The sequence below is a fragment of the Macaca mulatta genome, chromosome 20, assembly GCF_049350105.2.
Source record: "Macaca mulatta isolate MMU2019108-1 chromosome 20, T2T-MMU8v2.0, whole genome shotgun sequence".
Taxonomy (NCBI): domain Eukaryota; kingdom Metazoa; phylum Chordata; class Mammalia; order Primates; family Cercopithecidae; genus Macaca; species Macaca mulatta.
Genome location: NC_133425.1, coordinates 24,561,569 through 24,587,179, shown reverse-complemented (window position 1 = coordinate 24,587,179; position 25,611 = coordinate 24,561,569). Strand labels below are relative to the sequence as shown.

At 45.5% G+C, this 25,611-nt stretch overlaps 1 protein-coding gene and 1 long non-coding RNA gene across 19 annotated transcripts in view; one reads left to right on the top strand and one right to left on the bottom strand.

Annotated features, from left to right (window-relative positions):
- The first annotated feature begins 13,057 nt into the window (after positions 1-13,057).
- ARHGAP17 (Rho GTPase activating protein 17) overlaps positions 13,058-25,611 on the top strand; it is a 97,396-nt gene continuing 84,842 nt past the window's right edge. For 13 of the 18 annotated variants that reach the window (XR_013411980.1, XR_013411981.1, XR_013411977.1 and 10 more), the window contains exon 1: positions 13,058-13,195. Coding sequence is in view for 7 of the 18 variants with exons in the window: in XM_028841050.2 (XP_028696883.1) it covers positions 13,143-13,195 (53 nt within the window). In the remaining 11 variants the exon portion in view is untranslated. Of the gene's footprint in view, positions 13,196-13,255; positions 13,742-25,611 lie in introns of those variants that run through there. The other 5 variants (XR_013411979.1, XM_077986595.1, XM_077986588.1 and 2 more) reach the window with 2 other exon arrangements.
- LOC144338136 (uncharacterized) lies at positions 18,214-25,596 on the bottom strand. Its single transcript, XR_013411982.1, has 2 exons — positions 25,468-25,596; positions 18,214-19,062 (listed from the first exon to the last, which is right to left on the bottom strand). It is a non-coding gene; the product is annotated as an uncharacterized LOC144338136 (long non-coding RNA).

The window sequence follows — 25,611 nt, the reverse complement described above, 5'->3', positions numbered from 1 at the left end:
TAATCCCATAGGTCTGGACGGTGAGACTGAAGGTGACTAGAAGAAGGTGGAGGCAGATGTATTGGCACACCTTTGTTGCTGGGTGAGCCTTTGATTCAAAACAGCTGGTAATTCAGGGAAATTTGGTTACTTGGACTCTAGACAAAGTGAATTTACTGGGTGTGGACCACAACACTAGTAGATTGACTAGCATTCCCTGGAGAAGGAGGATGGCTACCCACAGAGCAGGCTGCTGGTCTCCCTTTCCCCATAACCTCTGAGAAGATTCACACCACATGTGATCTGATGACAAAAAAACCCCTGTAGCTTGAGAGAATTTGGATAGGGGTGGGGAGACCCTTACAACACCTGGAATCCGGCCAGGCATGGTGACTTATGCCTGTAATCCCAGCACTTTGGGAGGCCGAGGTGGGTAGCTCACCTGAGGTGAAGAGTTTGAGACCAGCCTGGCCAACATGATGAAACACCATCTCTACTAAAAATACAAAACTTAGCCAGGCATGGTGGGGGGCACCTGCAATCCCAGGTACTCAGGAGGCTGAGGCAGGAGAATCACTTGAACCCAGGAGGCGGAGGTTGCACTGAGCCGAGACCATGCCATTAGACTCTAGCCTGGATGACAAGAGTGAAACTCCATTTCAAAAAAAAAAGAAGAAGAAGAAGAAACCACCTGGACACCTGGAATCCCACTAAATTGAAATATGGGACATATTTTGCTATCGTATGGTTTTGGCTCTGTCTATTTCAAGGACCTCTCAGTCAGTTTTCCTTGACCTCCAAAGGGATGCTTTGCTACCATCTTTACTTTGCTACCATTCCCACAGGGTATCTAAACACCTCTGCCATCACACACAATCTCTGCAGGCAGGATCTTGATGGCATCCACCTTTCTCCAAGAGTACAGGTATAACATTATATTTATGGCATCCTCCTTTGAGGAAATTTTTTGTTTTGTTTTGTTTTTTGAGACAGAGTCTCGCTCTTGTTGCCCAGGCTGGAGTGCAATGGCACGATCTCGGCTCACTGCAGCCTCCGCCTCCCGGGTCTCAGCCTCCCAAGTAGCTGTGATTACAGGCACCTGCCACCACGCCTGGCTAATTTTTGTATTTTTAGCAGGACAGGGTTTTGCCATGTTGGCCAGGCTGGTCTCAAACTCCTGACCTCAGGTGATCTGCCCACCTCAGCTTCCCAAAATGCTGGGATTACAGGTGTGAACCACTGCACCCAGCCAAAAGTCCATATTCTTCGTGGATGTCATTGCCACCATTATACAATAGTGCAATGTTGCTCAGTACGATGTTGCTGTTTTCCATCCCTTAACCAGCATGTTTCTTACAAAGAATGAAACCCAGAGGTCAGCACAAGTGGCTACACTTCAAGCAGTAAGCACTGAATGGCTATCTTAGTCCATTTTGGCTGCTATAACAAAATACCGTAAACTAAGTTTATACTTATAAATGAAAGAATGGCTGGGCACAGTGGCTAATACCTTTAATCCCAGCACTTTGGGAGACTAAGGTGGGAAGATCACTTTAGCTCAGGAATTCAAGACCAGTCTGGGCAATGTGGCGAAACCCCATCTCTACAAAAAAAAATTAAAAAACTAACTGGGTATGGTGGAGTGTGCCTGTAGTCCCAACCTTGGGACTAGGCTGAGATGGGGAGGATCACTTGAGTCCAGGAGTTCAAGACTACAGTGAGCTATGATTGTGCCACTACACTCTAGCCTTGGTGACAGAGAGAGACCCTTTCTCAAAAAATAAACACATACATACATAAAAATAAACCACAGAAATTTATGTATCATGGTTCTGCAGGCTGGCAAGTCCAAGGTCAAGGCAGACTCTGTGTCTGGTGAGGGCCTGCTTTCTGACTCATAGACGGTGCTGTCTTGCTGTTTCCTTACTTGGTCAAAGGAGCGAGGTGTCTCTCTCGGGTCTGTCTTATAAGAACGCTAATCACATTCATGATAACTCTGCCCTTGTGCCCTGATCACGTCACAAGAGCCCCACATCCTAATACCTTGGGAGTTAAAATATCAACATTTGAGTTTCAGGGAGACAGAAACATTCAGACCACAGCAATGCCCTAGCCAACAAATGACTCCATCTCCATATTAATAACAAACCCTTGGGCCATTGTCTAAGAATTGTTCCCTTTGTGCTAATAAAGAACTTTGGGAATCTCTTGCCTCATAAATACTGAAAATATAAACCAAGGTAATAGGCAACTCATGTTTTTAAAATGGTCAGGTGTGGTGGCTTACACCTGTAATCTCAGCATTTTGTGAGGTCAAGGCGGGAGGATCACTTGAAGTCAGGAGTTCGAGACCAACCTGGCCAACATGGCAGTCTCTACTGAGAATACAAAAATTAGCTGGCTACCTGGGAGGCTGAGGCCTGAGAATCACTTGAACCCAGGAGGCGGAGGTTGCAGTGAGCTGAGATTGTATCACTGCACTCCAGCCTGGGCGACAGAGCAAGACTCTGTCTCAATTAACAACAACAACAACAAAAGATATCTCTACATCTACATATACTAAGGCCACAATACAAGTCCTCACTATGGCATTCTGTGTACTCTTGGAAGTCCTACACATTACTGGTAGTGATCAGGGTACTCATTTCACATTTCAGAATCCACAGTGCCCCACGGGCTCTTGGAGAAGGCATTAATAGAATCTTCCACTTCTCTGATATCCCCAAACAGCAGGCTCAAGAGGCATATGTGCTCCTGGAAGAACCTTTATTTAAGTGACAAAGTGGAAAATGCACATCATCCCTTCACACCTCCACCCCTGTTTCCCTATCACCACAGTCATTGATTACTCACACCCCAGTGGAGACCCACTATTCCTATACAAGTGCCACACAGGTCCCTCAATTACCTGTATTGGCCATCCTGGGGGACATCTGTAAAGCTCATGTTTTCGATGACTACCTCACTCTGTGGTCCTCTTTCTCCTGGTTAGGTGTTGAACCCAGGAGGTGGAGGCTGCAGTGAGCCGAGACTCTGCCCCACTGCACTCCAGCCTGGGTGACACAGCAAGACTCTGTCTCAAAATAAATAAATAAATAAATAAAACAAAATAAAAAATAAAACATTTCTGGTGCAAACTTTGTTAAAGGCATCACCCTGCTATGATTAGGCTTATGGGTTTAAAGTTATTTGGGTAATAGTCTGTTTGGGGTTTGCAAGAAGTAACATGTGGCTGGAAGGTGGCCTGCGAGTAGAAAGCAAGGCTCTCGAAGGCAAGGCCTCAAATACCCTGCTAAAGTTTGGACCGCAGGCTGTGGGAACTCCTGAAATAACTTAAAGTAGGGAAGCAACGTTATCAGATTTTCATGCTAGAAAGTCCACCCTCATGGTGGTGTGGAGAATGGATTCAAGGGAGGCCAAGAGTAGAACCAGCAAGATCACTAAGGAGTCAATGGCACCAGTCCATATAAGGACAGGAAGGAATGAACCACAGACATGGGGACAGGGAAAAGAGGAACAAAATGTGATATATTTGTTGGTTCATTGCATATGAAGGGGGTGTGAAAGAGAGAGAGAGACAGCACCTTGTTAGGCCGAGGAAGGCAGTTCATCTGAAGTCAGGAGTTCGCGACCAACCTGGCTAACATGGTGAAACCCCATCTCTACTAAAAATACAAAAAAATTAGCCGGCTGTGGTGGTGCATACCTGTAATCCAGCTACTCAGGAGGCTGAGGCATGAAAATTGCTTGAACCCGGGAGGTGGAGTCAAAGTCGTGCCACTGCACTCCAGCCCAGGTGACAAAGTGAGACTCTGTCTCAAAAATAAAAGGGAGAGAGAAAGAGAGAAATCAGTCATGGTTCCGAGGCCTCTTCCTTGGGTGATAAGAAGGGTATAATGGAATATATTGAGTTTCTTTCACTTTTCTATTATTATTATTTGAACAGGGTCTCACTCAGTCACTCGGACTAGAGTACAGTGGCACAATCATGGCTTACTGCAGCCTCTACCTCCTGGGCTTAGGAAATCCTCCCACTTTAGCCTCTGGATACACACACACGAGCGTGCCTCGCTAAGACTACATGCATGTGCCAACACGTCTAGCTGATTAAAAAAAAATGTTTTTTTGAGTTGGAGTCTTGCTCTGTCGCCCAGGCTGGATGGAGTGCAGTGACACAATCTTGGCTCACTGCAACCTCCGCCTCCTAGACTCAAGCTATTCTCCTACCTCAGCCTCCCAAGTATCTGAAATTACAGGCGTGCACCACCATGCCCGGCTAATTTTTTGTATTTTTAGTAGGGACAGGGTTTCACCATGTTGGCCAGGCTTGTCTTGAACTCCTGACCTCAAGTGATCCACCCACCTCAGCTTCCCAAAGTGCTGGGATTAAAGGCATGATGCTTCTTTTATTTTTATTTATTTATTTATTTATTTATTTATTTATTTATTTGACAGAGCCTTGCTCTGTCACCCAGGCTGGAGTGCAGTGGTGCGATCTCGGCTCACTGCAATCTCTGCCTCCCGGGTTCATGCCATTCTCCTGCCTCAGCCTCCTGAGTAGCTGGGACTACAGGCACCCGCCACCATGCCCAGCTAAAGTTTTTGTATTTTTAGTAGAGACGGGGTTTCACCTTGTTAGCCAGGATGGCCTCGATCTCCCGACTTCGTGATGCGCCTGCCTCAGCCTCCCAAAGTGCTGGGATTACAGGCGTGAGCCACCGCACCCGGTGATGCTTCTTTTTAGACATGTTGACTTTGAGATGCTTATGGACATCCTGATAGACGAGCAGACAATTAGATAAATCAGTGTGGCATCAGGAGAATGAGGTGGTTAGACATAGACATTCAGATGTTATTGACATACCAGTGAGAGCAGAATCATGGGAGTGGATGAGCTGGCCCTGAGACTGCAGGGAGAATGAGAAGATCCTGTTAGTTAAAGATGGTACTTTGAAGTATATTTACAGTTAAGAGGTGTCAGAAGAAGAAGCCACAAAAGAGACTGAGAAAGAAGGGTCTGGTGTGAGGAAGGGAACCTGGGGAGAGTGGTATCACTAAAAATGAAGAAGACAGAAAGAATTTAAAGAATGAGGCCGGGCACGTTGGCTTACGCCTGTAATCCCAGCACTTTGGGAGGCCGAGGCGGGCGGATCACAAGGTCAGGAGATGGAGACCATCCGGGCCAACATGGTGAAACCCCCGTCTCTACTAAAAATACAAAAAAATTAGCTGGGCATGGTGGCACACGCCTGTAATCTCAGCTACTTGGGAGGCTGAGGCAGCGGAATCGCTTGAACCCGGGATGCAGAAGTTGCAGTGAGCCAAGATCACGCCCCTGCACTCCAGCCTGGGTGACAGAGTGAGACTCCGTCTCAAAAAAAAAAAAAAAAAAAAAAAGAAATTTAAAGAATAAGTATGTGGAATATGTGGTTAACATTTATCAGACTTAAGTGAACCGAAGACAGAAATATATATGCATTGGATTTAGCCATGAGAAGATTCCTGGGGCATAAATGAGAAAAGATTTCGTAGAACTTTCAAAAAGAAGTCAATACAAAATGAGACAGTTATAAAGAGTAAAGAATTCTTTCAGATGATAGAGAGACAGGGAGATAAAGTGGTTGGTTGCTGGAGGAGCTGAAAGGAGAATGTGATGTATCAGGAGAAACAGCCATGCTCATGTGCTTAGGGACAGAGGCAGATGAAAGACAAAGCAGAATGGGAGATTAGTAGAATGAGGTCTTTGAAGAAGTCTGAATAGATAATGTCCAGGGGACTGTTAGCCTTCAACTACAAAGCTGGATCCCTTTCCTCTGAAACAAAAGGGAAGGAGTAGAGATGAATGAAGAAAGGATGGTGGGATACAGGAATGGGGGTCTTGACTGCTGGTCTCTAATGTCTTAATAAGGCATGATCATGCCTGAGCAAAGTGATAAAAATTTGGAGAGGTCCTTGAGGAAATAAACAGGGGAGTTGTCCATGAACATTTCCTAGGATTTGGGGCACAAACGACTTAAATGCTGACAAGTAGGAGCTAGTTAAATAAATTACAGTATATGCATAGGATGAACATTTGCTTTTAGAAAGAATAAGATGGCCTGGGTCGGGCATAGTGGCTCACGCCTGTAATCCCAGCATTTTGGGAGGCCGAGGCAGGCGGATCACGAGGTCAGGAGATCGAGACCATCCTGGCTAACACGGTGAAACCCCGTCTCTACTAAAAAAAAAAAAAAAAAAAAATTAGCCGGCTGTGGTGGTGGGTGCTTGTAGTCCCAGCTACTCGGGAGGCTGAGGCAGGAGAATGGCATGAACCCGGGAGGCAGAGGTTGCAGTGAGCCGAGATCGCGCCACTGCACTCCAGCCTGGGTGACAGAGCAAGACTCCATCTTAAACAAAAAAAGAAAGAATAAGATGGCCTGGTGTGGTGGCTTATGCTTGTAATCCCAGCACTTTGGGAGGCTGAGGCAGGAGGAATAGCTGAACCTGGCAGTTTGAGGTTGCCATAGGTTATGACTGTGCCACTACATGCCAATCTGGATGACAGAGTGTGACCCTGTCTCTAAAAAAAAAAAGATAATGATGAAATCCCATTCACATTTGAAAATTTGAAAAGATGTCCAAGAAGTAGTGAGATATACATACACACATATATATATTTCTCTTTTTTTCCCAGAAAGCAGCAGGCACAGTGGCTGATGCCTGTAATCCCAGCACTTTGCGGGGACGGAGGTGGGAGGATTGCTTGAGTTCAGAAGTATGAGACCAGCCTAGGCAGCACAGGGAGACCTCATCTCTTCAAAAAAAATTAAAAAATTAGCGGGGCGTGGTGGCACATGCCTGTGGTCCCATCTACTTGGGAGGTTGAGGTGGGAGGATCACTTGGGCCTGCAATATTGAGCCTGCGGTGAACCATGATCACGTCACTGCAAACTAGCCTGGGCGACACAGCAAGACTCTGTCTCAAAATAATGATGATGATGATAATAAAATAAGAATAAATAGAAAGCAAATCAGAGAGTAATACACTGACATATATACAAATATGCACTTTGTTTTTAAAGATTAAAAAAATGTAAACAATAAGGTGGTTTTCTAGGCAATGGAAAGGAGAGTGAGACGTAGCCAAAAAAGGGAAATTTAATTTTTAAAATGTTATGCAACTTGTACTTTTGTGCCCTTCATCTTTTTTCTTACGTGAGGAGTATACACCTGTGATGTTTCTAATATTTGATCCTTAACACAAATATATATATATTTCTTTCTTTCTTTCTTTCTTTCTTTTTGAAACAGGATCTTGCTTTGTCGCACAGGCTGGTGTGCAGTGGCATGATCACAGCCCACTGCAGCCTCAACCTCCTGGACTCAAGGGATCCTCTGCCTCAGCTTCTGGAGTATCTGGGACTACAGGCACACGTCACCACGCACAGCTAATTTTTTAAATTATTGTTTGTGGAGACGAGATCTCACTATGTTGCCCAGGCTGGTCTCAAACTCCTAGGGTCAAGGAATCCTTCTGCCTCAGCCTCCCAAAGTGCTGGGATTACAGGCATGAGCCACCATGCCTGGCTACAAATTAATATTTTAATTAGCCAACGTATACACAAATACCTGTTTCTTGCAAAAAAATAAAACCATTATAAACCCTACCTGAAGTATCCCTTGACCACAACCTCCAATGTCACCAATACCCACCTTCACAAGAAGTAATCACAGTTTTAAGTTGGGCGAATACCTTTACAGCCCTTCAAAGACACTTAAAATCATTAAGAATATTTTTATTAAATTTAAAGAGGCTGAGTGCAATGACTCACACCTGTAATCCCAGCACTTTGGGAGGCCAAGGCAGGCGGATCACTTGAAGCCAGGAGACCAGCCTGGCCAAAATGGTGAAACCTTATCTCTACTAAAAATACAAAAATTAGCTGGGCATGGTGGTGGGCGCCTGTAATCCCAGCTACTCAGGAGGCTGAGATGAGAGAATGGCTTGACCCTGGGAGGTGGAGGTTGCAGTGAGCTGAGATGGCTCCACTGCACGCCAGCCTGGGTGATAGAGACAGGGTCCTGTCTCAAAAAAAAAAAAAAAAAAAATTTAAGGAAAGCAAACCTGAGAACAAATAAATAACTATTTCCTAAAGGCCACTTAATGATAAAGTAGACACACAGCATGGCTTGATCTTTCACAGTCTCTGAGAATCATCCATTGCTTTGACAGCCTTTCAGCCCAGCTCCTGCACTCTGGCCAGGTTAAGTCAGCGGAGGTGCAGATGTGGGCAAAGCCTCTGCAGCAGCATTTGACAGACCATGCCCTGACCCACATGGTCCCAGTCCAGCCAGGCTCATAAGAGACACAGCAGAGGAGCAGGGATTGGCATCTGCTCCTCTGGGTATGAAAGCTGGTGTGTTTCCTAAACTTTGTGTTATATATATATAGATATATATTTTTGTTTGTTTGTTTGTTTGTTTGTTTATTTGAGACAAAGTCTCACTTTGTTGCCCAGGCTGGAGTGCAGTGGTGCGATCTCTGCTCACTGCAACCTCTGCCTCCCAGGCTCAAGTGATTCTCCCACCTCAGCCTCCTGAGTAGCTGGGATTACAGACGCCTGCCACCACGCCTGCATAATTTTTTTCTTTTCTTTTTTTTTTTTTTTTTTAAAGTAGAGATGGGGTTTCACCATGTTGGCCAGGCTGGTCTGGAACTCCTGACCTCAAGTGATCCACCCACCTGAGCCTCCCAAAGTGCTGGGATTACAGGTGTGAGCCAACGCACCTGGCCCATATTCAGTTTTTCATTTAATGATTTCACCTTCAAGCTCGCTTCCTGGCTTGCATTTTCCATTTGGTTTGCAGAAGAAACTAGATTTACCTCCAATACTGTTAACTTTTTTTTTTTTTTTTTGAAACAGAGTCTCCCGCTGTTGTCCAGGCTGGAGTATATTGTCGTCATCATAGCTCACTGCAGCCTTGAACTCCTGGGCTTAAGCAATTCTCCCTTCTCAGCTGCCAAAGTAGCTGGGGCTACAAATGCATGCTACCATTCCCAGCTAATTTTTTAAATTTTCTATAGAGAGACAAGGTGTTCCTATGTTGCCTAGGCTGGTCTTGAACATCTGGGCTCAAGTGTGACCCGCCTGCATTGGCCTCCTAAAGTGCTGGTATTATAGGCGTGAGCCACCACATCTGGCATATTAATTTCTTGTAATGCCTGATATATATATATATATATATATATATATATATTTGTATATATGTATATATTTGAGACGGAGTCTTCTCACTCTCTCGTCCAGGTTGGAGTGCAGTGGCGGGATCTCAGCTCACTGCAACCTCTGTACACCCCCGGGTTCAAGCGGTTCTCCTGCCTCAGCCTCCCGAGTAGCTGGGATTACAGGTGCCTGTCACCGTGCCCTGCTAACTTTTGTATTTTTAGTAGAGACGGGGGTTTCACCATCTTGGCCAGGCTGGTCTTGAACTCCTGACCTTGTGATCCACCCTCCTCGGGTGGGTGCTGGGATTACAGGTGTGAGCCACTGCCCGTGGCCTGTTTTTTTCCCCCCCTCCCGGATGTTTCTACTGTTTTTTTCATTGTCCTGTTTTAGTTTACCTGTATGCTTTTCTAAGATTGATATTCTCTCCTCCAGGTGTCTGACTGCCTGACTCAAAAGCTCATTTTTATTCATTTATTAGTGAGATTTTCGCTCTAAGAATGTAATTTACTACTTTTGGATTTGATGAAAAGGTTTTTTTCCCCTAAAGTAACCTGCGTAAGACATTTTGTTTCTCCTTCAGCTGCTGAATTTCTGAATGCAATTATTTATGTTCTTCTCTTTCTAGCTCTGAGGTGGCAGCAATGGAATCAGACAGTCTCTGATTGTCTCCTTGGAGGGATCTAATGGTTGCATCTGTTTCCTGCAGTGATTTTCTTAGCTCTTCAATACCTTGGAGTAATTTAGAAGACTCACTCGATAGAGGAGACTCACTTGCGTAAAGAGACTCTGCGGCATGTGAAGAAAGTGCTTCTCTGGGGAGCTGGGGTAAAATATCCAGCTGTGGGAAGAGACCGTCCTTGCTGCGCGATGCTGTGCTGCGTGTGTGCTAACTCCTGCCCCGGGTTTTTGAGTTGAGTTTCATTCCCTTAGGTTTTTTGGATCAGGTCACCACAGTTCATCTGAAGTTTAAAATCATGATCACTGTCAGTTAAAAGCTTTGTTTGAAGGTGAGAAAGTTCTTCTTGGAGTTGGACTGCCCCATGCTGCACCCACTGTGGTCACCAGCTGCTCTTTCCATTTGCTTTTTTTTTTTTTTTTTTTTTTTTTGAGATTGAGTTTCATTCTTGTCACCCAGGCTGGAGTGCAATGGTGCGATCTCAGGTCACTGCAACCTCTGCCTCCCAGGTTCAAGCGACTCTCTTGCCTCAGCCTCGCAAGTAGCGGGGATTACAGGCGCCCGCCACCACGCCTGGCTAATTTTTTTTTTTTTTTTTTTTTTTGTATTTTTAGTAGATATGGGGTTTTGCCATGTTGGCCAGGCTGGTCTCAAACTTCTGACCTCAGGTGATCCGCCCGCCTCAGCCTCCCAAAGTCCTGGGATTACAGGCATGAGCCACCGCAACCGGCCCACACTTCCATTTTCTTAACTGGCTGTTTTAATTTATTAGGTCCTTGTGGAAGCTCCTCAAATGGATTACCGTTAACACCTCCAATCTCATGACCAATGCTGGATGCTTGCAAAATTGTCACTGAAGTCTGACATTTCTGACTGAATGCATCTGTTTCAATGTCTTTTTCTAGAATAAGACATGATGACTTCTGAACAGTGTCTTTACATTTCTCCTAACCATTACTAGTGGACAGTTTTTTATTTTCCCCTTGCAGCTTGTGGAGGCCTGCTTCATTGTCAGCAATGGTATCCACTGTCGGCAATGATAACCACTGTTTGGTGATCCTCCTTTTTGAGACAGCTACTTTCTTGAGCCGCCTTATTCCAAACAGTCTGTATTTGTTCTCTGTCCAAAGCAGGTGCTTGCAGTTGCTGCTGAAGGTGAGCAACGCCATGGGTGTCAGAGGCCGAAGCTGTTCTAGTCTGAAGGCCCTACAGCTCCATATCTTCCTGACCCACCTCATTGATGGACAGCTGATCCATCTGTTTAGTTAAAGTCATATTATTTTTACTTATACATTTATTCTCCAATTCTTTCCACCTCTGGTCCTTGATTCAGGATTAATCTCCAATTCTTGCTCTTTCATTCCTTTCACTAATCTTTCAGTTTCAGATTTAAATAAACTATGCATTTCACTTCTGTTTTCTATTTTGGGACATTCAACTTCTGTTGCTTGAAAAACAGCTCAGAGTCTTTGAATGTCTTGTCCTGTTTCATGCAGCTGGGTTTGGATTCCAGGCTAGTCTCAAATTCCTGAGCTCAAGTGATCTTCCCATCTTGACCTCCCAAAGTGTGGGATTACAGGTGTGAGCCACCGCACCTGGCCCCAGAAGATAATTTTGTATTTCTGTCTTTTACTCTATATTCAAATTCTTCAATTTTTTGGCAGACTCTACTTTTTCAATTTGTAGAGCTTGCATGAATAGTGTTTTCCTTCTCTTGAAGTTTAGAGAGATCAGGTACTCCAATTCCTGAGCCACCTTGCTGTGACAAATTTTCCAGTTCTTCAATCTTTTCTTCCTAATTGCTTAGATTTTCTTGATGCTTACTATTTATTTCCCTCAATGTCTGTTGATGAACATTCTGTAATACTGATAATTCAAGGTGATGGTCATCAGTATCCTGACTTCTTTTTTGTTTGAGCTCCTTGATGGTATTAATATTTGGTGTTTGTAGTTTGTAGATTTCATTTTCATCAAAACTAGTTGTTCCTTCTATTTTATAAGTCTGAGCAATACACTTCCAGTGGCCAACTGGAGACTCAAGTTTTAGAACTTCATTGGACAATCTGTTTATTTCTTGTTATGATGAAATTATGTCATAAAAACCCATGTAATTATCGTGGAACACTGAAGCATGATGGGTACCACATGGAATGGAGGGGATGCAGTGTGAATGGGAACCTCCAGCCTTCCCTGAATGTGCTGACTCCAGGGCTGGCTGCCAGTCCTCCAACCGATCCAGCAGTGTTTGCTTTCCTGCTTTAGGAAGGCTCATTGCTACCTTTCTGTTGTAATTGATGTCGATAACGTTTCGTTTGCTGCTGTATCTGAAGCTCTGATGCTTCCTAGGTCTCTCCTAGGACACTACAAAGATCTTGAAGTCCCTCATTCTCTGATATTAAGAATTCCAAACTGGCATCAGTCTCCTTTATCCCATAGTTAGGGAACTCTTGCCTTTTCCTATGACATTCAGGAGCACATTTGAGATGTGGCTGATGAAAGAAGCCACATTGCTGCCCATCCACCCCAAGGAATGGGCTGAGCTGGAGCCAAGGCCACCAAACCAGGAAGACATGAGTGTGTTAGCACGTGTGTTAAGGAAAACACACATTGGCCTTCATTTTTTTTTTTTTTTTCAAGACAGCGTCTCACTCTGGTGCCCAGACTGGAGTGCAGTGGCGCCATCTCGGCTCACTGCAACCTCCACCTTTCGGGTAAAAGCGATTTTCCTGCTTCAGCCTCCCGAGGAGCTGGGATTACAGGCGCCCACCACTACACCCAGCTAAATTTGTATTTTTTGTAGAGACAGGGTTTCACCGTGTTGGCCAGGCTGCTCTCGAACTCCCGACCTCAAGTGATCTGCCGGCCTCGGCCTCCCAAAGTGCTGAGATTACAACGTTGAACCACTGCGCCCTGCCAGAAACAGATTTTCATACGTTGAAATAAACGAGAGGGTTGTCGTGCAACGTTGGGGTAGGGGAGGCCAGGCGGAGGAAGCCCAGTGGTCTCCTCGCCCGGAGCCTTCTAGCTCTTTGCCGGTGTCAGGTAGGGCACTGTTAGCCTCGGCTCCGCTCGACTCGGCTCTACTCGGCTCAGCTCGGGTCGGCCAGACTTAGAGGGCGGGCGGGCGGCGCCACTGGAAGTGACGTGGCGAGGGCGGGGCCGCCGGCTGGGGGAGCCGCCGCCGCCGCAGCCGCTTGGGCCGGGAAGCGATGTAGTAGCTGCCAGGCTGTCCCCCGCCCTGCCCGGCCCGAGCCCCGCGGGCCGCCGCCGCCACCGCCGCCATGAAGAAGCAGTTCAACCGCATGAAGCAGCTGGCGAACCAGACCGTGGGCAGGCGAGTGCGCCGGGTCGCACGGGGGTCGCGCCGGGGCTGGGGGCGGAGGGCGGAGGGCGGAGGGCGGAGGGCGGGGGGCGGGACGGCTCCTCCTCGGTCCGGCGGCTCTGAGCTGGGCCGCAACCCCGCCCGAGACCAGCGGGGCACGGGCCCGGGGGCTGCGCCGCGCTGAGGCCCGAGCGCCGCGCTCCGGGCGGCCCGCCTGTCTCCCAGCGCAGCCAGGCCCCCGAGACCTACTGGGGCGGGCCGCCGCCTCCTCCGCCACCCCGCGGGGTCCCCTGCCCATTGTCCCTGCCCCGGGAGCATCGCCCTCGGGGAGTAGACCCGGTCCTTCTCCTCCCTTCCCGGGGGCCGAGCCAGCCCGGATCGCTGCCCTGGGCTCAACAACGGTGACTTCTGTCCCTAACGCTGTGTCGAGCGCTGTGCTGTGGGGGGCGGCATTCCCAGGCTTTCCCGGTGCTCTCGCTGTTTGCAAGTCCTTCTCCTGTTAAGTGCATGGCGGCAAGAAATGGCTAGGGGGACGTGAAAGCCAGTGGGATTTGCTCAGTGAGTTCAGAACGCCCTTTGAGGGAATTCGGAGGTGGTGCTGTCTCAAAACCAGGGCTCCTAGGAACTGGACTGCTGCTGCCAGTTCTTGACATTTAGAAATTTGGAATTGGCAGAAAAGGATTATGGAGACACCTTGCGCCAATTTAAAAAGTCTCCTTTGCTACGGCTGAAGTGCTTAACAAGAAACGTTATTGATTATTAAATGGCAGAGTTGGTAGATCAGGTTGTCAGAACAAGAAATGATTTGTGGTTTTTGAGAGTTTCTGGAGGTGACTGTCATGTGCCGTGTTATCTGCGGCTAATATTTCAAGGTCTTTCAGGGCAGCTGGCTGTACTGTACCGATTTAGTGTTTATTCAGCAAAGAGATATGAAAGTATGAATTTTTTACAGCTCTTTTGTTTTTCGTTTTTTAACAGTTAAGGGGAGTTTGGTTTGGCTGAAGCACGTGGGACACTTCTTTTTTCTGAGTGTATGAAAATACTTTTACTTCCTCTAGAGTTTTCTAAATTTGCTTTTTACTGTTTCATTTCCTCCATCTTTTTGCTTAGTTTCCTTGTTTAATTTTTTCGATTCCCTACGGTGTTATTGTGGTGAGAATTAACTCTTATTTTCAGGGTTGATCCCTGCCCGTAAAACCCAGACAAACCTACTTTTCTGTTATTTGCAGGAAAGTTAAAGAAATAATGCTGAGAGGAAGGTAAACACGTGTGGTAATGGCTGCTGATGTTTCAAGGAACAATTTATAAGCACATGATACTTTCTTTTGAGTTTCGTACCCTTGTTAGTGTTCTGAGCAAGGTGCATTGTGGAACTAGTATTTAGTAAGTGCCAAGATAACGTTTGTCAGATAGTCAGTGTGGCCTGTTTTTACATTGTTCGTGACAGGTAAGGGACTTTCACTCTTTTTATACAAAGTTCTGAGATTTAATTCTACCAAGCTATTTGGGGGCTCTTTGGCTCCTGGGTCATCTTAGAGGCTCTCCCTTCACACTTTTTTTTTTTTTTTTTTTGAAACAAGGTCTCCCGTTTGTCACTCAGGCTGGGATGTAGTGGTGCGATCTTGGCTCATTGCAGCCTTGACTTCCTTGGGCTCAAGCGAACCTCCCACCTCAGCCACCCATGTAGTTGGAACTACAGGTGGGCACCACCACAGCCGCTAATTTTTGTATTTTTTGTAGAGTGGGGTTTTGCCATGTTGCCTAGGGTGGTCTCCAACTCCTGGCCTCGACTGATCTGCCTGCCCCAGCTTCCCAAAGTTCTGGGACTACAAGCCTGAGCCACCTTGCCTGGCCCCTTCACATTTTAAAATTCCGGCCATGCTTGCTTACCTTCAGTTTCCACAGGAGGTTTTGCTTTCTTATGCTAGCATCTACTTGAAACTCCTGGAAGCCTCTCCCACCACACCTTTTCTCCAGGTACCTCGTGCTCATTCTTCAGCCTTCTGGGAAAGGTCTCTCTGCCTCTGAAAGGCATTCTATGATGCTTCAGCATAGATTGGATACCTCTCCGGGACGTTCTGGTAATCCTTTGTAGCACTTGTTTTTCTGTGCTGTGACTGCCTTTGGTGTGTGTTCTCCATCAGATTAAACACTTTGAGAGTCCCTGCTGTGTCTCCTTTGATTCCCAGGGTCTGCTGTGGTTCCTATCCCATAGTCAGGGTGCAGTAGACATTGTTCATTCCGGTATTTGAGTTCTTACTGGATCGCCCTGGTGGTGTGGGCCCAAGTATGGGAAAATGTGAAGTGGATAGAGTAGATGGTGATTAATGCTGGAGCTATAATTCTGGGCCTGACCTTTGACTGTCTTTAAAAATCTTTATTGCTAGATGCCAGTGGAAGCTGAAGCTATTACAGAACTATTAAGGGTGTGGCAATTATGCACCCCAAGTCAGAACATCTGTTTTTGCTGGGAAACCTGTCGCTTATTTGCTGTTGATTTCCTAGATATGTGTGTGTGTGTGTGTTTTCTACTTGAGTAATCAGAAAGGACTAAGGAAGATAAACGGAGGTAGGAGAGTGCCTGGAATTGTTACTGTATGGAAGGAGGTGGTTCGTTGGCCCCAGAATCAGGATTCTGGGTGTTTTTAGGTCAAGATGAAGGCTAGAAAGCAAAGGGGTTTTTTGTTTTTGCCACTGTGATCTAGGTGGAGAAGGACATTATATATGTTAATATCATGCCCATTGTGTTTTGGTTTATCAATTTGTGGAATTGTAGGTGGTGTCTTGCTGTGAGATATTCTCCTCAGAAGGGAGACCTTTGAGTAATTTCACTGTAAGGTTCCAGGGGAGGGACATGTGGAGAATTAGTAATGCCTGGAAGGAATGAGTTCTCATGATGCAATTTGTTTACAGTGGGTGGATAAGTCTATTTGAGAAGATGGCCTGAAACTCACAGGGGCAAGGCTTATGTGGTGGTCTCATGGTGTGAGTGTCCCAGAGAAGTAGGATGGTTCTTTCCGTCCACCTGCCTTTTGTTGATTCATGCATTCAGCAGACACTTGTTGAGCCTACACTGTGTGCTGTCATCCAAGGTATTAAAGAATCGAAGGTGAATAGGCATGGTTTCTGCCCTGAGGGAGCGCAGGAGATATGTGGAAGAGATAGGCAAGCAAAAAATAATTATATACATGAGATAAGTGCTTAAGAGGGATGGCTAATGCACAGAGCAAAACCCAGCAGTCATTGGGTTAAGGGAGGTAACAAAAGGTAACAAAAGCTTCCCAGAGGAGAAAAGTTGAGCACCTTTCTCTGCCTGCCTTTTCACCCTTATTTCAAATATCTCTTGTATTGATTAGGTCTCTTTTGGTTGTAAGAAAACCCAATTCATAGCAAAGACAGGAATTGATTGGCTCGTAAGTGGCTCAAAAGTAGTGTGGCTGCAGATTTGGCTTCTTCTGGGGGTTCCACTCTTTTTTTTTTTTTTTTTTTTTTGAGATGGAGTCTGGCTCTGTCACCTAGGCTGGAGTGTAGTGGTGTGGCTCACTGCAACATCCACCTCCCAGGTTCAAGCAGTTCTCCCGTCTCAGCCTCTGAAGTAGCTGGGACTACAGGCCTGTGCCACCATGACCAGCTGATTTTTGTATGTTCAGTAGAGACGGGGCCTTGCCACGTTGGCCAGGCTTGGCCTCCCAAAGTGCTGGGATTACAGGCATGAGCCACCGCGCCCGGCCTCGGTTCCACTCTTTAGGGAGTCTGGGAGACTCCCACATCTTCCAGGTCTCAGAGGGAAAGAATACTCATCTCCCAGTCACTGCGGCCCAAGTCCCAGGATTGGCTCTGAATGCTTCTGGGTCACATGCCTTTCCCCAGAAATGGACTGGAGTCAGCGCACCCAAACCATATGGACTGAGAGTGGATGGTAATGGGTGGTAATCAGGCAAGAGATAAAGGTCTTGGTGTGTCTTTTGTAGTCCTGCTAAAAAGAGAGAGGTTTTGTTTCTTGAAAACCCTTAGATGCAGATAATCACAGATGGTGTTTTGGGGGAGATGATGTCTTGAGTAGAGGAAGAAGTACACTGAGATGAAGATCTTGAAGTTACAGAAGTGTCAAGGAGAAAAGGAATTTGAGAGACAACTAGGAGATCATAGTACGGAGGCTGTGATAGGGAGTGTCTCCTTGGGTATTTATTTCTTTGGTGACTGAAGTTTCCCCTGGAGGTCTGAATGCTTTCACAGATAGTTGTTTTTTGATAACCCAAGGTTATAAACCCAAATGCCTAGAGGGCAAGGCCAGTGAAATGAATCAGTGACTTGGGTCATGTGAGGGCCACAGGGGACCTGGAGGACTGTGTCCCACCAAAGGGGCTGCGTGGGAATGTAGGTCCAGTGTGGGCCACCTTTGGAGTTTTCCTGAAATCTGCATTTTAACTAGCTGGCATTTAATCCAAATGCAACTGCAAAGACACTATGTGCAGCTGAACAAAATTCTTCCGTGGATCACCCAACTGCTCGTCTAGAAGGACTCAGAAATTGACAGTCCCTCTTTTTCTTTTTTTCCCCTGTACCTTACCCTGATATTACATTTTCACTTCTTTGGATTTGTTGAAAAACAGCTCAGCCTTTACTGAAATCTCGAAAGGGTCTGATAGTAACAGTCATCAACATTGCTATGGTGGTTTAGTGTATAAAGTGCTGTGCTAAACAGCACTGGCTTGGATCTCGGTCTCCTGACAATGATCACTTCTCTCTTACAAAGATGGAAACCTGGCCGGGTGGGGTGGGGTGGCTCACACCTGTAATCCTGACACTTTGAGAACCCGAGATGGGAGGATCACTTGAGCCCAGGAATTTCAGACCAGCCTGAGCAACATGGTGAAACCCGGTCTCTACAAAAAATACAGAAAACTAGCCAGGAGTGGTGGTGTGTGCCTGTCTCAGCTACTTGGGAGGCTGAGGTGAGAGGATCAACTGAGCCTGGGAAGTCGAGGCTGCAGTGAGCTGAGATCACACCACTGCACTCCAGTCTGGGTGACAGAGCAAGACCCTGTCTCAGAAAAAAAAGAAAAAAAAAAAGAGGAGGAAACCTGACTTTCTAAGTTTGCACAGCTACTAGGTAATGTCTGAGGCATGGCTTCAGTCCAGGGCCTCTGACTCTGGATCCCAAGTGCTTTTGAGTACAGGAACTGGGCTGCCTCTTCCCCAGGGAAGGACTAGTGTTTATTAACATTTATTAAACATCTTCTGTGCTTATGAAGCTGCTGGGCTTGGTGCTTTGCATACATTTATTTTATTGCATTCTCATCGCAACCCTCTGAGGTGATGTTACTTTTTTCTGGTTTAATGATGAGGAAGCCAGAGATCAAAGAGGTCATCAAGCTCGCAAGAGACAGAGCCGTGGACCCAAACCCAGGTTTCTGATTCTGCAGCAGCTATAAATTCTGATCACAGAGATCTGTTGACCTCCAGGAGTCCTCCGCTCCTAGGAGGTATGTAGAATGGATCACTCTCTAGGTCGTTGGATCCACTACCAGCAATGTGAATTCTCACACTGAGTCAAAGTGTGTCTCTACCTGCTGATCCCAGAATAGTCCCCTGCTGCCGAATTGAATGAATCTCATCTCTCTTCCCTGAGTCAGCCCTTCCTGTATTTGATGATCACAAACCTTATCCTTATGTTGCCAGTAATAACATTCTGCATCCCTCACCCACTCCACTATGTCCTTTTCCTCCCGCTGATCTTCACTCTGCCTTTCCTTTTACTTTTTTTTTTCTTTTTTATGATGGAGTCTCACTCAGCCGCCCAGATTGGAGTGCAGTGGCGCCATCTCGACTCACTATAACCTCCACCTCGTGGGTTCAAGCGATTTTCCTGCCTCAGCCTCCGGAGTAGCTGGGATTACAGGCATGAGCCACCACGCCTGACTAATTTTTGTATTTTTAGTAGAGATGGGGTTTCGCCATGTTGGCCAGGCTGGTCTCAAATCCCTGACCTCAGGTGATCCACCCACCTCGGCCTCCCAAAGTGCTGGGATTACAGGCGTGAGCCGCTGCACCTGCCCACTCTGCCTTTTCTAGGGGAACTCTGAACAATGTTTCTGAGAAGGGACAGGTAATGTGTGCTTTGCTTCAATCTGAGTGGATTCCGTCAATCTCTGCATAGAGCATGGTGGAAAGAGGTCCTCTGTTGTTGCAGCAGCTTCTCAATCTCATCTTTCATGGCTTTGTTATGTAGTTTACATGCTAAGAAATCCAGAAGTATTTGTAGGTGAGTGAAAATCCATTCTTCACTGGGGGAAAAAAAATGAACCCTAAAACCATAAAAATGTTGAACCAGTAGGAAATTTTCATCTATAAATTTGAACCATAAAAGGATGTATTCATTTAGCATCATCTTTTATATGTATAAGTGGCATGTTACTCTGTTACGGAATTGCCTTTGTAGCAGAGTGGACGAGGCAAAACCTTCCAAGTCTGACATTATGGTCTAGGGTGCTGCAGACAGTACATGTACCATGCATTTTTGTCAGAGCACAGGATGTTTCACCTTTATCGTTCTATTTCAGTTTCTCACATGTAGGTAGATGCTGTAGTAACTATTGGTGAAGTACAAATCTGTGTAAAAATGTTAAACTCTCATCTGTTTGCTGTGTTTGTTTGTTTGTTTGTTTTTGGAGACGGAATCTCACTCTGTCGCTTTGGAGACGGAGTCTCACTCTGTCGCCCAGGCTGGAGTGCAGTGGCGCGATCTCAGCTCACTGCAACCTCCGCCTCCCGGGTTCACACCATTCTCCTGCCTCAGCCTCCCGAGTAGCTGGGACCACAGGCGCCTGCCACCATGCCCGGCTAATTTTTTGTATTTTTAGTAGAGACGAGGTTTCACCGTGTTAGCCAGAATGGTCTGGATCTCCTGACCTCATGATCCGCCCACCTCGGCTTCCCGAAGTGTTGGGATTACAGACGTGAGCCCCCACGCCTGGCCTGTGTTTGTATTTTCTTAAAGGTAGGGATTAAAAGTGTAATAGGCCCACAGTCCCTTATCTGGAATCATTGGGCCAGATGAGTGTTAGAATTCAGAATTTTTCAGATTTTTCTAAAAGTAATAATGCGCATATATTGTTGTCATATAATACTTCCAGTGGGGTCTGGGGCGAAACCCCATAATCAAACATTATTAGTAGTATGGAAAAATATATATACATATATTACCACTGAATGGATATGCATAAAGATTATACATAGTTTAATATCAGTTCAGGTCAACTTTGGTTGCCAAATAAGTTACAAAAAAAGACTTGTTTTTTTAGAACTTTTTGGATTACAAAATGGTGATAGGGATTGTGGACTTGTCTTACTTTTAGTTATGCACCTGTTGAGAGTCTGTTAAATTTTTTTACTGTAAATAATATTTCCCGTATTCCCAAAGGTTGGAAACCACAATCATAGAAGCAGGGGTCACAAACCCAAGTGCCAGGATGGGTAAAATAAATAAGTGAAGTGGGAGGCGGGTATAGGATGGTAGGGAATGGGGGGACTGCAGTGAACTGGTGAGTACATGTTCATTCAAAGGGGAGAGCTGCTCTTCAGTTCTAGCCGCTTGTTGCCAAGGTGAATGTGGCAGTAGTGAAGCCACATCTTCCATTTTTAATGATGCTCCAGAATGCTGATTTTCATGTGAAGTTTCTTGATATTTAAATGTTGGCAACTGAAAAGAAAAAAACCCACTGTTGGCCAAAGAAAACATCTGCAAGCATTATCTGGCTGTGGGCTGCCTGCTTTCATTTATAGTTTAGAAACTCATGCTTGTGGTATGAAAAGTTGTCAGTGAGCCGGGCACAGTGACCCGTGCTTGTAATCTCAGCATTTTGGGAGGCTGAGGTGGGAGGATCATTTGAGACCAGGAGTTTGAGACCAGCCTGAGCAACATAGCAAGAACCTGTCTCTACGCACACAAAAAAATTTAGCCAGTCATGATAGCATGTGTGTGTACTCCCCAGCTACTTGGGAGGCTCAGGTGGGAGGATTGCTTGAGCCTGGGAGGTGGAGGCTGCAGTCAACTGTTCCTGCCACTGTGCTCTAGCCTGGATGATGGAGTGAGACCCTGTCTCTAAATAAATAAGTTATCAGTGGCGTTCGTAATGAACTACTTTCTTGAGATGTGGATGGGTACATTTGCTTTATTATTATTCATTACACTTTACATACATGCTATATGTTTTTTGCACATGAAATATTTCATACTGAAAATCTAAAGAAGTTGATATGCACTTTACTTTAGAACTGCCTTATTTTCTAGCCATTAGGAAATTTTCATCTATAAATTTGAAATTTTAAACTTAGTTATCTTGGAAAAGGGACTGAAAGCCCCACTTCAAAAATAGGAGCCCTCTTTTTAAAAAGTAGGAGTTAAAGGAGGTTAGATTGTAATGTTCATTCCTTTCCAGGGCCATAGTGATCTGAAGTAACATTGGGTGTCCACTGTTACATTGGGACAGGGAAATGTCCTTGGTCTCCTTTCTTCTCAGACCATTCCCCTGGGTGATCTTAGCCCCATAACTGTCACCTCATGTTACCATGAGGTGACTTTTTTTTTTTTTTTTGAGACGGAGTCTTGCTCTGTCGCCCAGGCTGGAGTGCAGTGGCGCGATCTCAGCTCACTGCAAGCTCCACCTCCCGGGTTCAGGCCATTCTCCTGCCTCAGCCTCCCGAGTAGCTGGGACTACAGGCGCTAATTTTTTATATTTTTAGTAGAGACGGGGTTTCACCATGGTCTCGATCTCCTGACCTCATGATTCGCCTGCCTCGGCCTCCCAAAGTGCTGGGATTACAGGCATGAGCCTCCGTGCCCGGCCATCTCATGGTGACAGTTTTATGCCTCCAGCCCTGGGGTCTCTTTATTCCTAGAATGATGCTGCCATCTCTCTCGAACATCTCGGCTGATATGGCCTGCTAAAATTGAACCCGTGAACTTCTTCCTCAGATTGCCTTCATTTCCCTCTATCTTCTAGTCCATGAATGAGTCACCAGACTTTGGCCTGCAGGGTAAATCCAGCCCACCACCTGCTTTGTGAAAAAGTTTACTGGAACACAGCCACTCACTACAGTGGCAGGGTTGAATAGTTGCAATAGTGACCCATATGGCCTGCAAGGCCTATGGTATTTATCCTCTGGCACTTCATAAGAAGCGTGTGACCCCTGCCCTAGGGCATTAAATGCCCTCACACCCTCCTTAGTCACCTGTCAGTCCCATTCTTTCTTCTCCATCATCTCAGTCAGGTGATGGGACTGGAAATTCTGCCCTTTGATTATCTTTTTTTTTTTTTTTTTTGAGACAGAGTCCCTCTCTGTCACCCAGTCTGGAGTGCAGTGGCATGATCTCGGCTCACTGCAACCTCTGCCTCCTGGGTTCACACCATTCTCCTGCCTCAGCCTCCTGGGTAGCTGGGACTACAGGCACCCGCCACTGTGCCTGGCTGATTTTTTTTGTATTTTTAATAGAGACAGGGTTTCGCCTTGTTAGCCAGCATGGTCTCGATCTCCTGACCTTGTGATCCGCCCGTCTTGGCCTCCCAAAGTGCTGGGATTACAGGTGTGAGCCGCCATGCCCAGCCTAAGTTACTTTTTCCATGATGAATTCTCTAGAGGTTAGACTCACTACATTTATAGGAAATTAATATTTATATCATGACAGTATTGCCAAGTTGTCTACTAAGATGATAATGCCATCATTTAGTTTGTAGTGCAGCAAGCAATGTTGCGCAATAATGTGTGTCATTATGCATGACATGATGAATATCACATTTCACCATCACCTTAGTTGCATTAGATATTGTCTTTAAAAAATTTGTTATTTATTTAAATTTTTTCCACTAAGGTCAAAATGAATGTGTTCTTACATTTGTATTGCTTTGTATGAGTTTTCTGTATGTGTCATTTGTTTAATTGTGAAGGAATTAACATTTAGTCATCAGTTTCATTGCTCAGTTACCAATTTAGTTCAACAAATATCTCTTAACCTGTCAAATGACAGGGACTGGAGTTAACAATATAATTGATCCCTGGGGACTTGAATGTGGAGCCAGAGCTACAAACAGATAATCTGAATGTAACCAATTTTATCTATTCTAGCAGATCTTAGGTGTGGTTAATGAAATCTTATTGCCATTCTTTGATGTATTTATGTACTGTAATATAAACAAGTTAGCATTCTTGTTCTTAGATAAGTTCCTTAACAGATACAGTGATGAAACCTTGCACGTTAATGACTAGGTACAGATTTAATACAAGTTTCAGAAGATAAAGCGGATTCTATAAAACATCTAAGATTTCTATAAGAAACTGTCTTTTAAATAGGTAGAGCCTATTCTTTACAGCAAATAAAATAATAGGCATGTTTGATATAAAAACAGTATTCAGGTTGGGTGCGGTAGCTCATGCCTGTAATCCCAGCACTTGGGGAGGCCAAGGTGGGTGGATCACCTGAGATCAGGAGTTGGAGACCAGCCTGACCAATATGGTAAAACCCCATCTCTACTAAAAATATGAAAATTAGCTGGGCATGGTGGCAGATGCCTGTAATCCCAGGTAGTCAGGAGGCTGAGGCAGGAGAATTGCTTGAACCCTGGAGGCAGAGGTTGCAGTGAGTCAAGATTGCACCACTGCACTCCAGTCTGGGCAACAGATGAGACTCCGTCTCAAAAACAAACAATATTCAGTTCATTTCAGCCATACATCTTGTGAGACTGTGTTTCCTCTATGTTAATTACAGCTTATTGATTATTTGCATTGGCTACTTCCCTTTGATTATCCTAAGATGTTTCTCCCTTCCTCTCCTTTCCCACAGCTCTTCTTTTTGGATGCCTTCCTTATCAGAGATAGCTTTTGGTTTAGTAGTCAATTTGATCTCTTCTTTAATGTTTCATTAGCATTTCTTCTGTAGTTAACTCAGTGTTCTTCCACATGGTTGGGCCAAATGTATACTTCTTAAAGAGTGTAAATCTTAAATCATGGACCGAGTAAACAGGTGCTTAAATTAATATAAATCTTAAATAAATGTACAGAAATTATTAAAAGCACCCATCAGCTGTTACCTGTCAGTGTGAATATGTGTAAATCAAGCAGCTCGGATATCACGTGGTCATTGGATACTTTCGCATGCCTGAGCTGGAGTGGCCATTTGAAACCATGGCCAGCTGTACTTTGGGGAAATACACCGAAGTGTTTCTGCTTCACCAGGTGCAGTGAGTGCTTGGATGGAGGGAGTGTGGGCACAGGCACAAAGCAGAGGAGTCTCTGAGATGTGCCTGGGAGTTCAGCGAGGACTCTGCTGGGCATGTAGCATGTGAGCAATCGTTTTTAAAAATGTTTTTTCATAGAGGCAGAGTCTTGCTATGTTGCCCAGGCTGGTCTCCAACTCCTGGCCTCAAACAACCCTCCCATCTTGGCCTTCCAAAGTGATGGGATTACAGATGTGAGCCACTGTGCCTGGCCTTGAGCGATCTTAATAACTGACAAGTGATAGAGAATTCCAAGGGTAGAGATAGTCCTAGGGGAAACCTAACACTTGAAGAGTTTATCCTTTAACTTAATATTTTTTGGTTTATAAATTTGGAAAAAGGCAACCATTATGTGATTCTTAGCAGGGGAACAACTCTCTCCGCTCTTTTATTTTCAAATCACTTGGGTAGTGAATGCTATTTTCGGATCCATTTGTTAAGTATTTGTGGTATTTAAATTCACAGCCCCTGGTTGCATTTCCATCCAATAGAAGGTGTAAGTTGATTCTTCAAAGCTTTTTTTTTTTTTTTGAGATGGATTCTTGCTCTGTCAGCCAGGCTGGAGTGCAATGGCACAATCTCAGCTCACTGCAACCTCTGCCTCCTAGGTTCAAGCGATTCTCCTGCCTCAGCCTCCCGAGTAGCTGGGATTACAGGTGTGCACTACCACGCCCGGCTAATTTTTGTATTTTTAGTAGAGACAGGGTTTCGCCCTATTGGCCCGGCTGATCTGGAACTCCTGACCTCAATCTATCAGCCCTCCTCGGCCTCCCAAAGTGCTGGGATTACAGGTGTGAGACACCGCACCCAGCTGGTTCTTCAAAGTTTTAAAAAGCTTTAAGGCCCAGCATGGTGGCTCATGGCTATAATCCCAGCACTTTGGGAGGCTGAGGCAGGCAGATTTGATGCTAGGGATTTGAGGCCAGTCCGGGCAACATGGTGAAATCCTGTTTCTACTAAAAATGCAAAAATTAGCCAGGCATTGTGGTGCACACCTGTAATCCCAGCTACTCGGGGGGCTGAGGCACGAGAATCGCTTGAACCCGAGAAGCAGAGGTTGCAGTGAGCTGAGATCCTGCCACTGCAATCCAGCCTGGGCAACAGAGTGAGACCCTGTCTCAAAAAAAAAAAAAAAAAAAAGCTTTAAAACCAGCA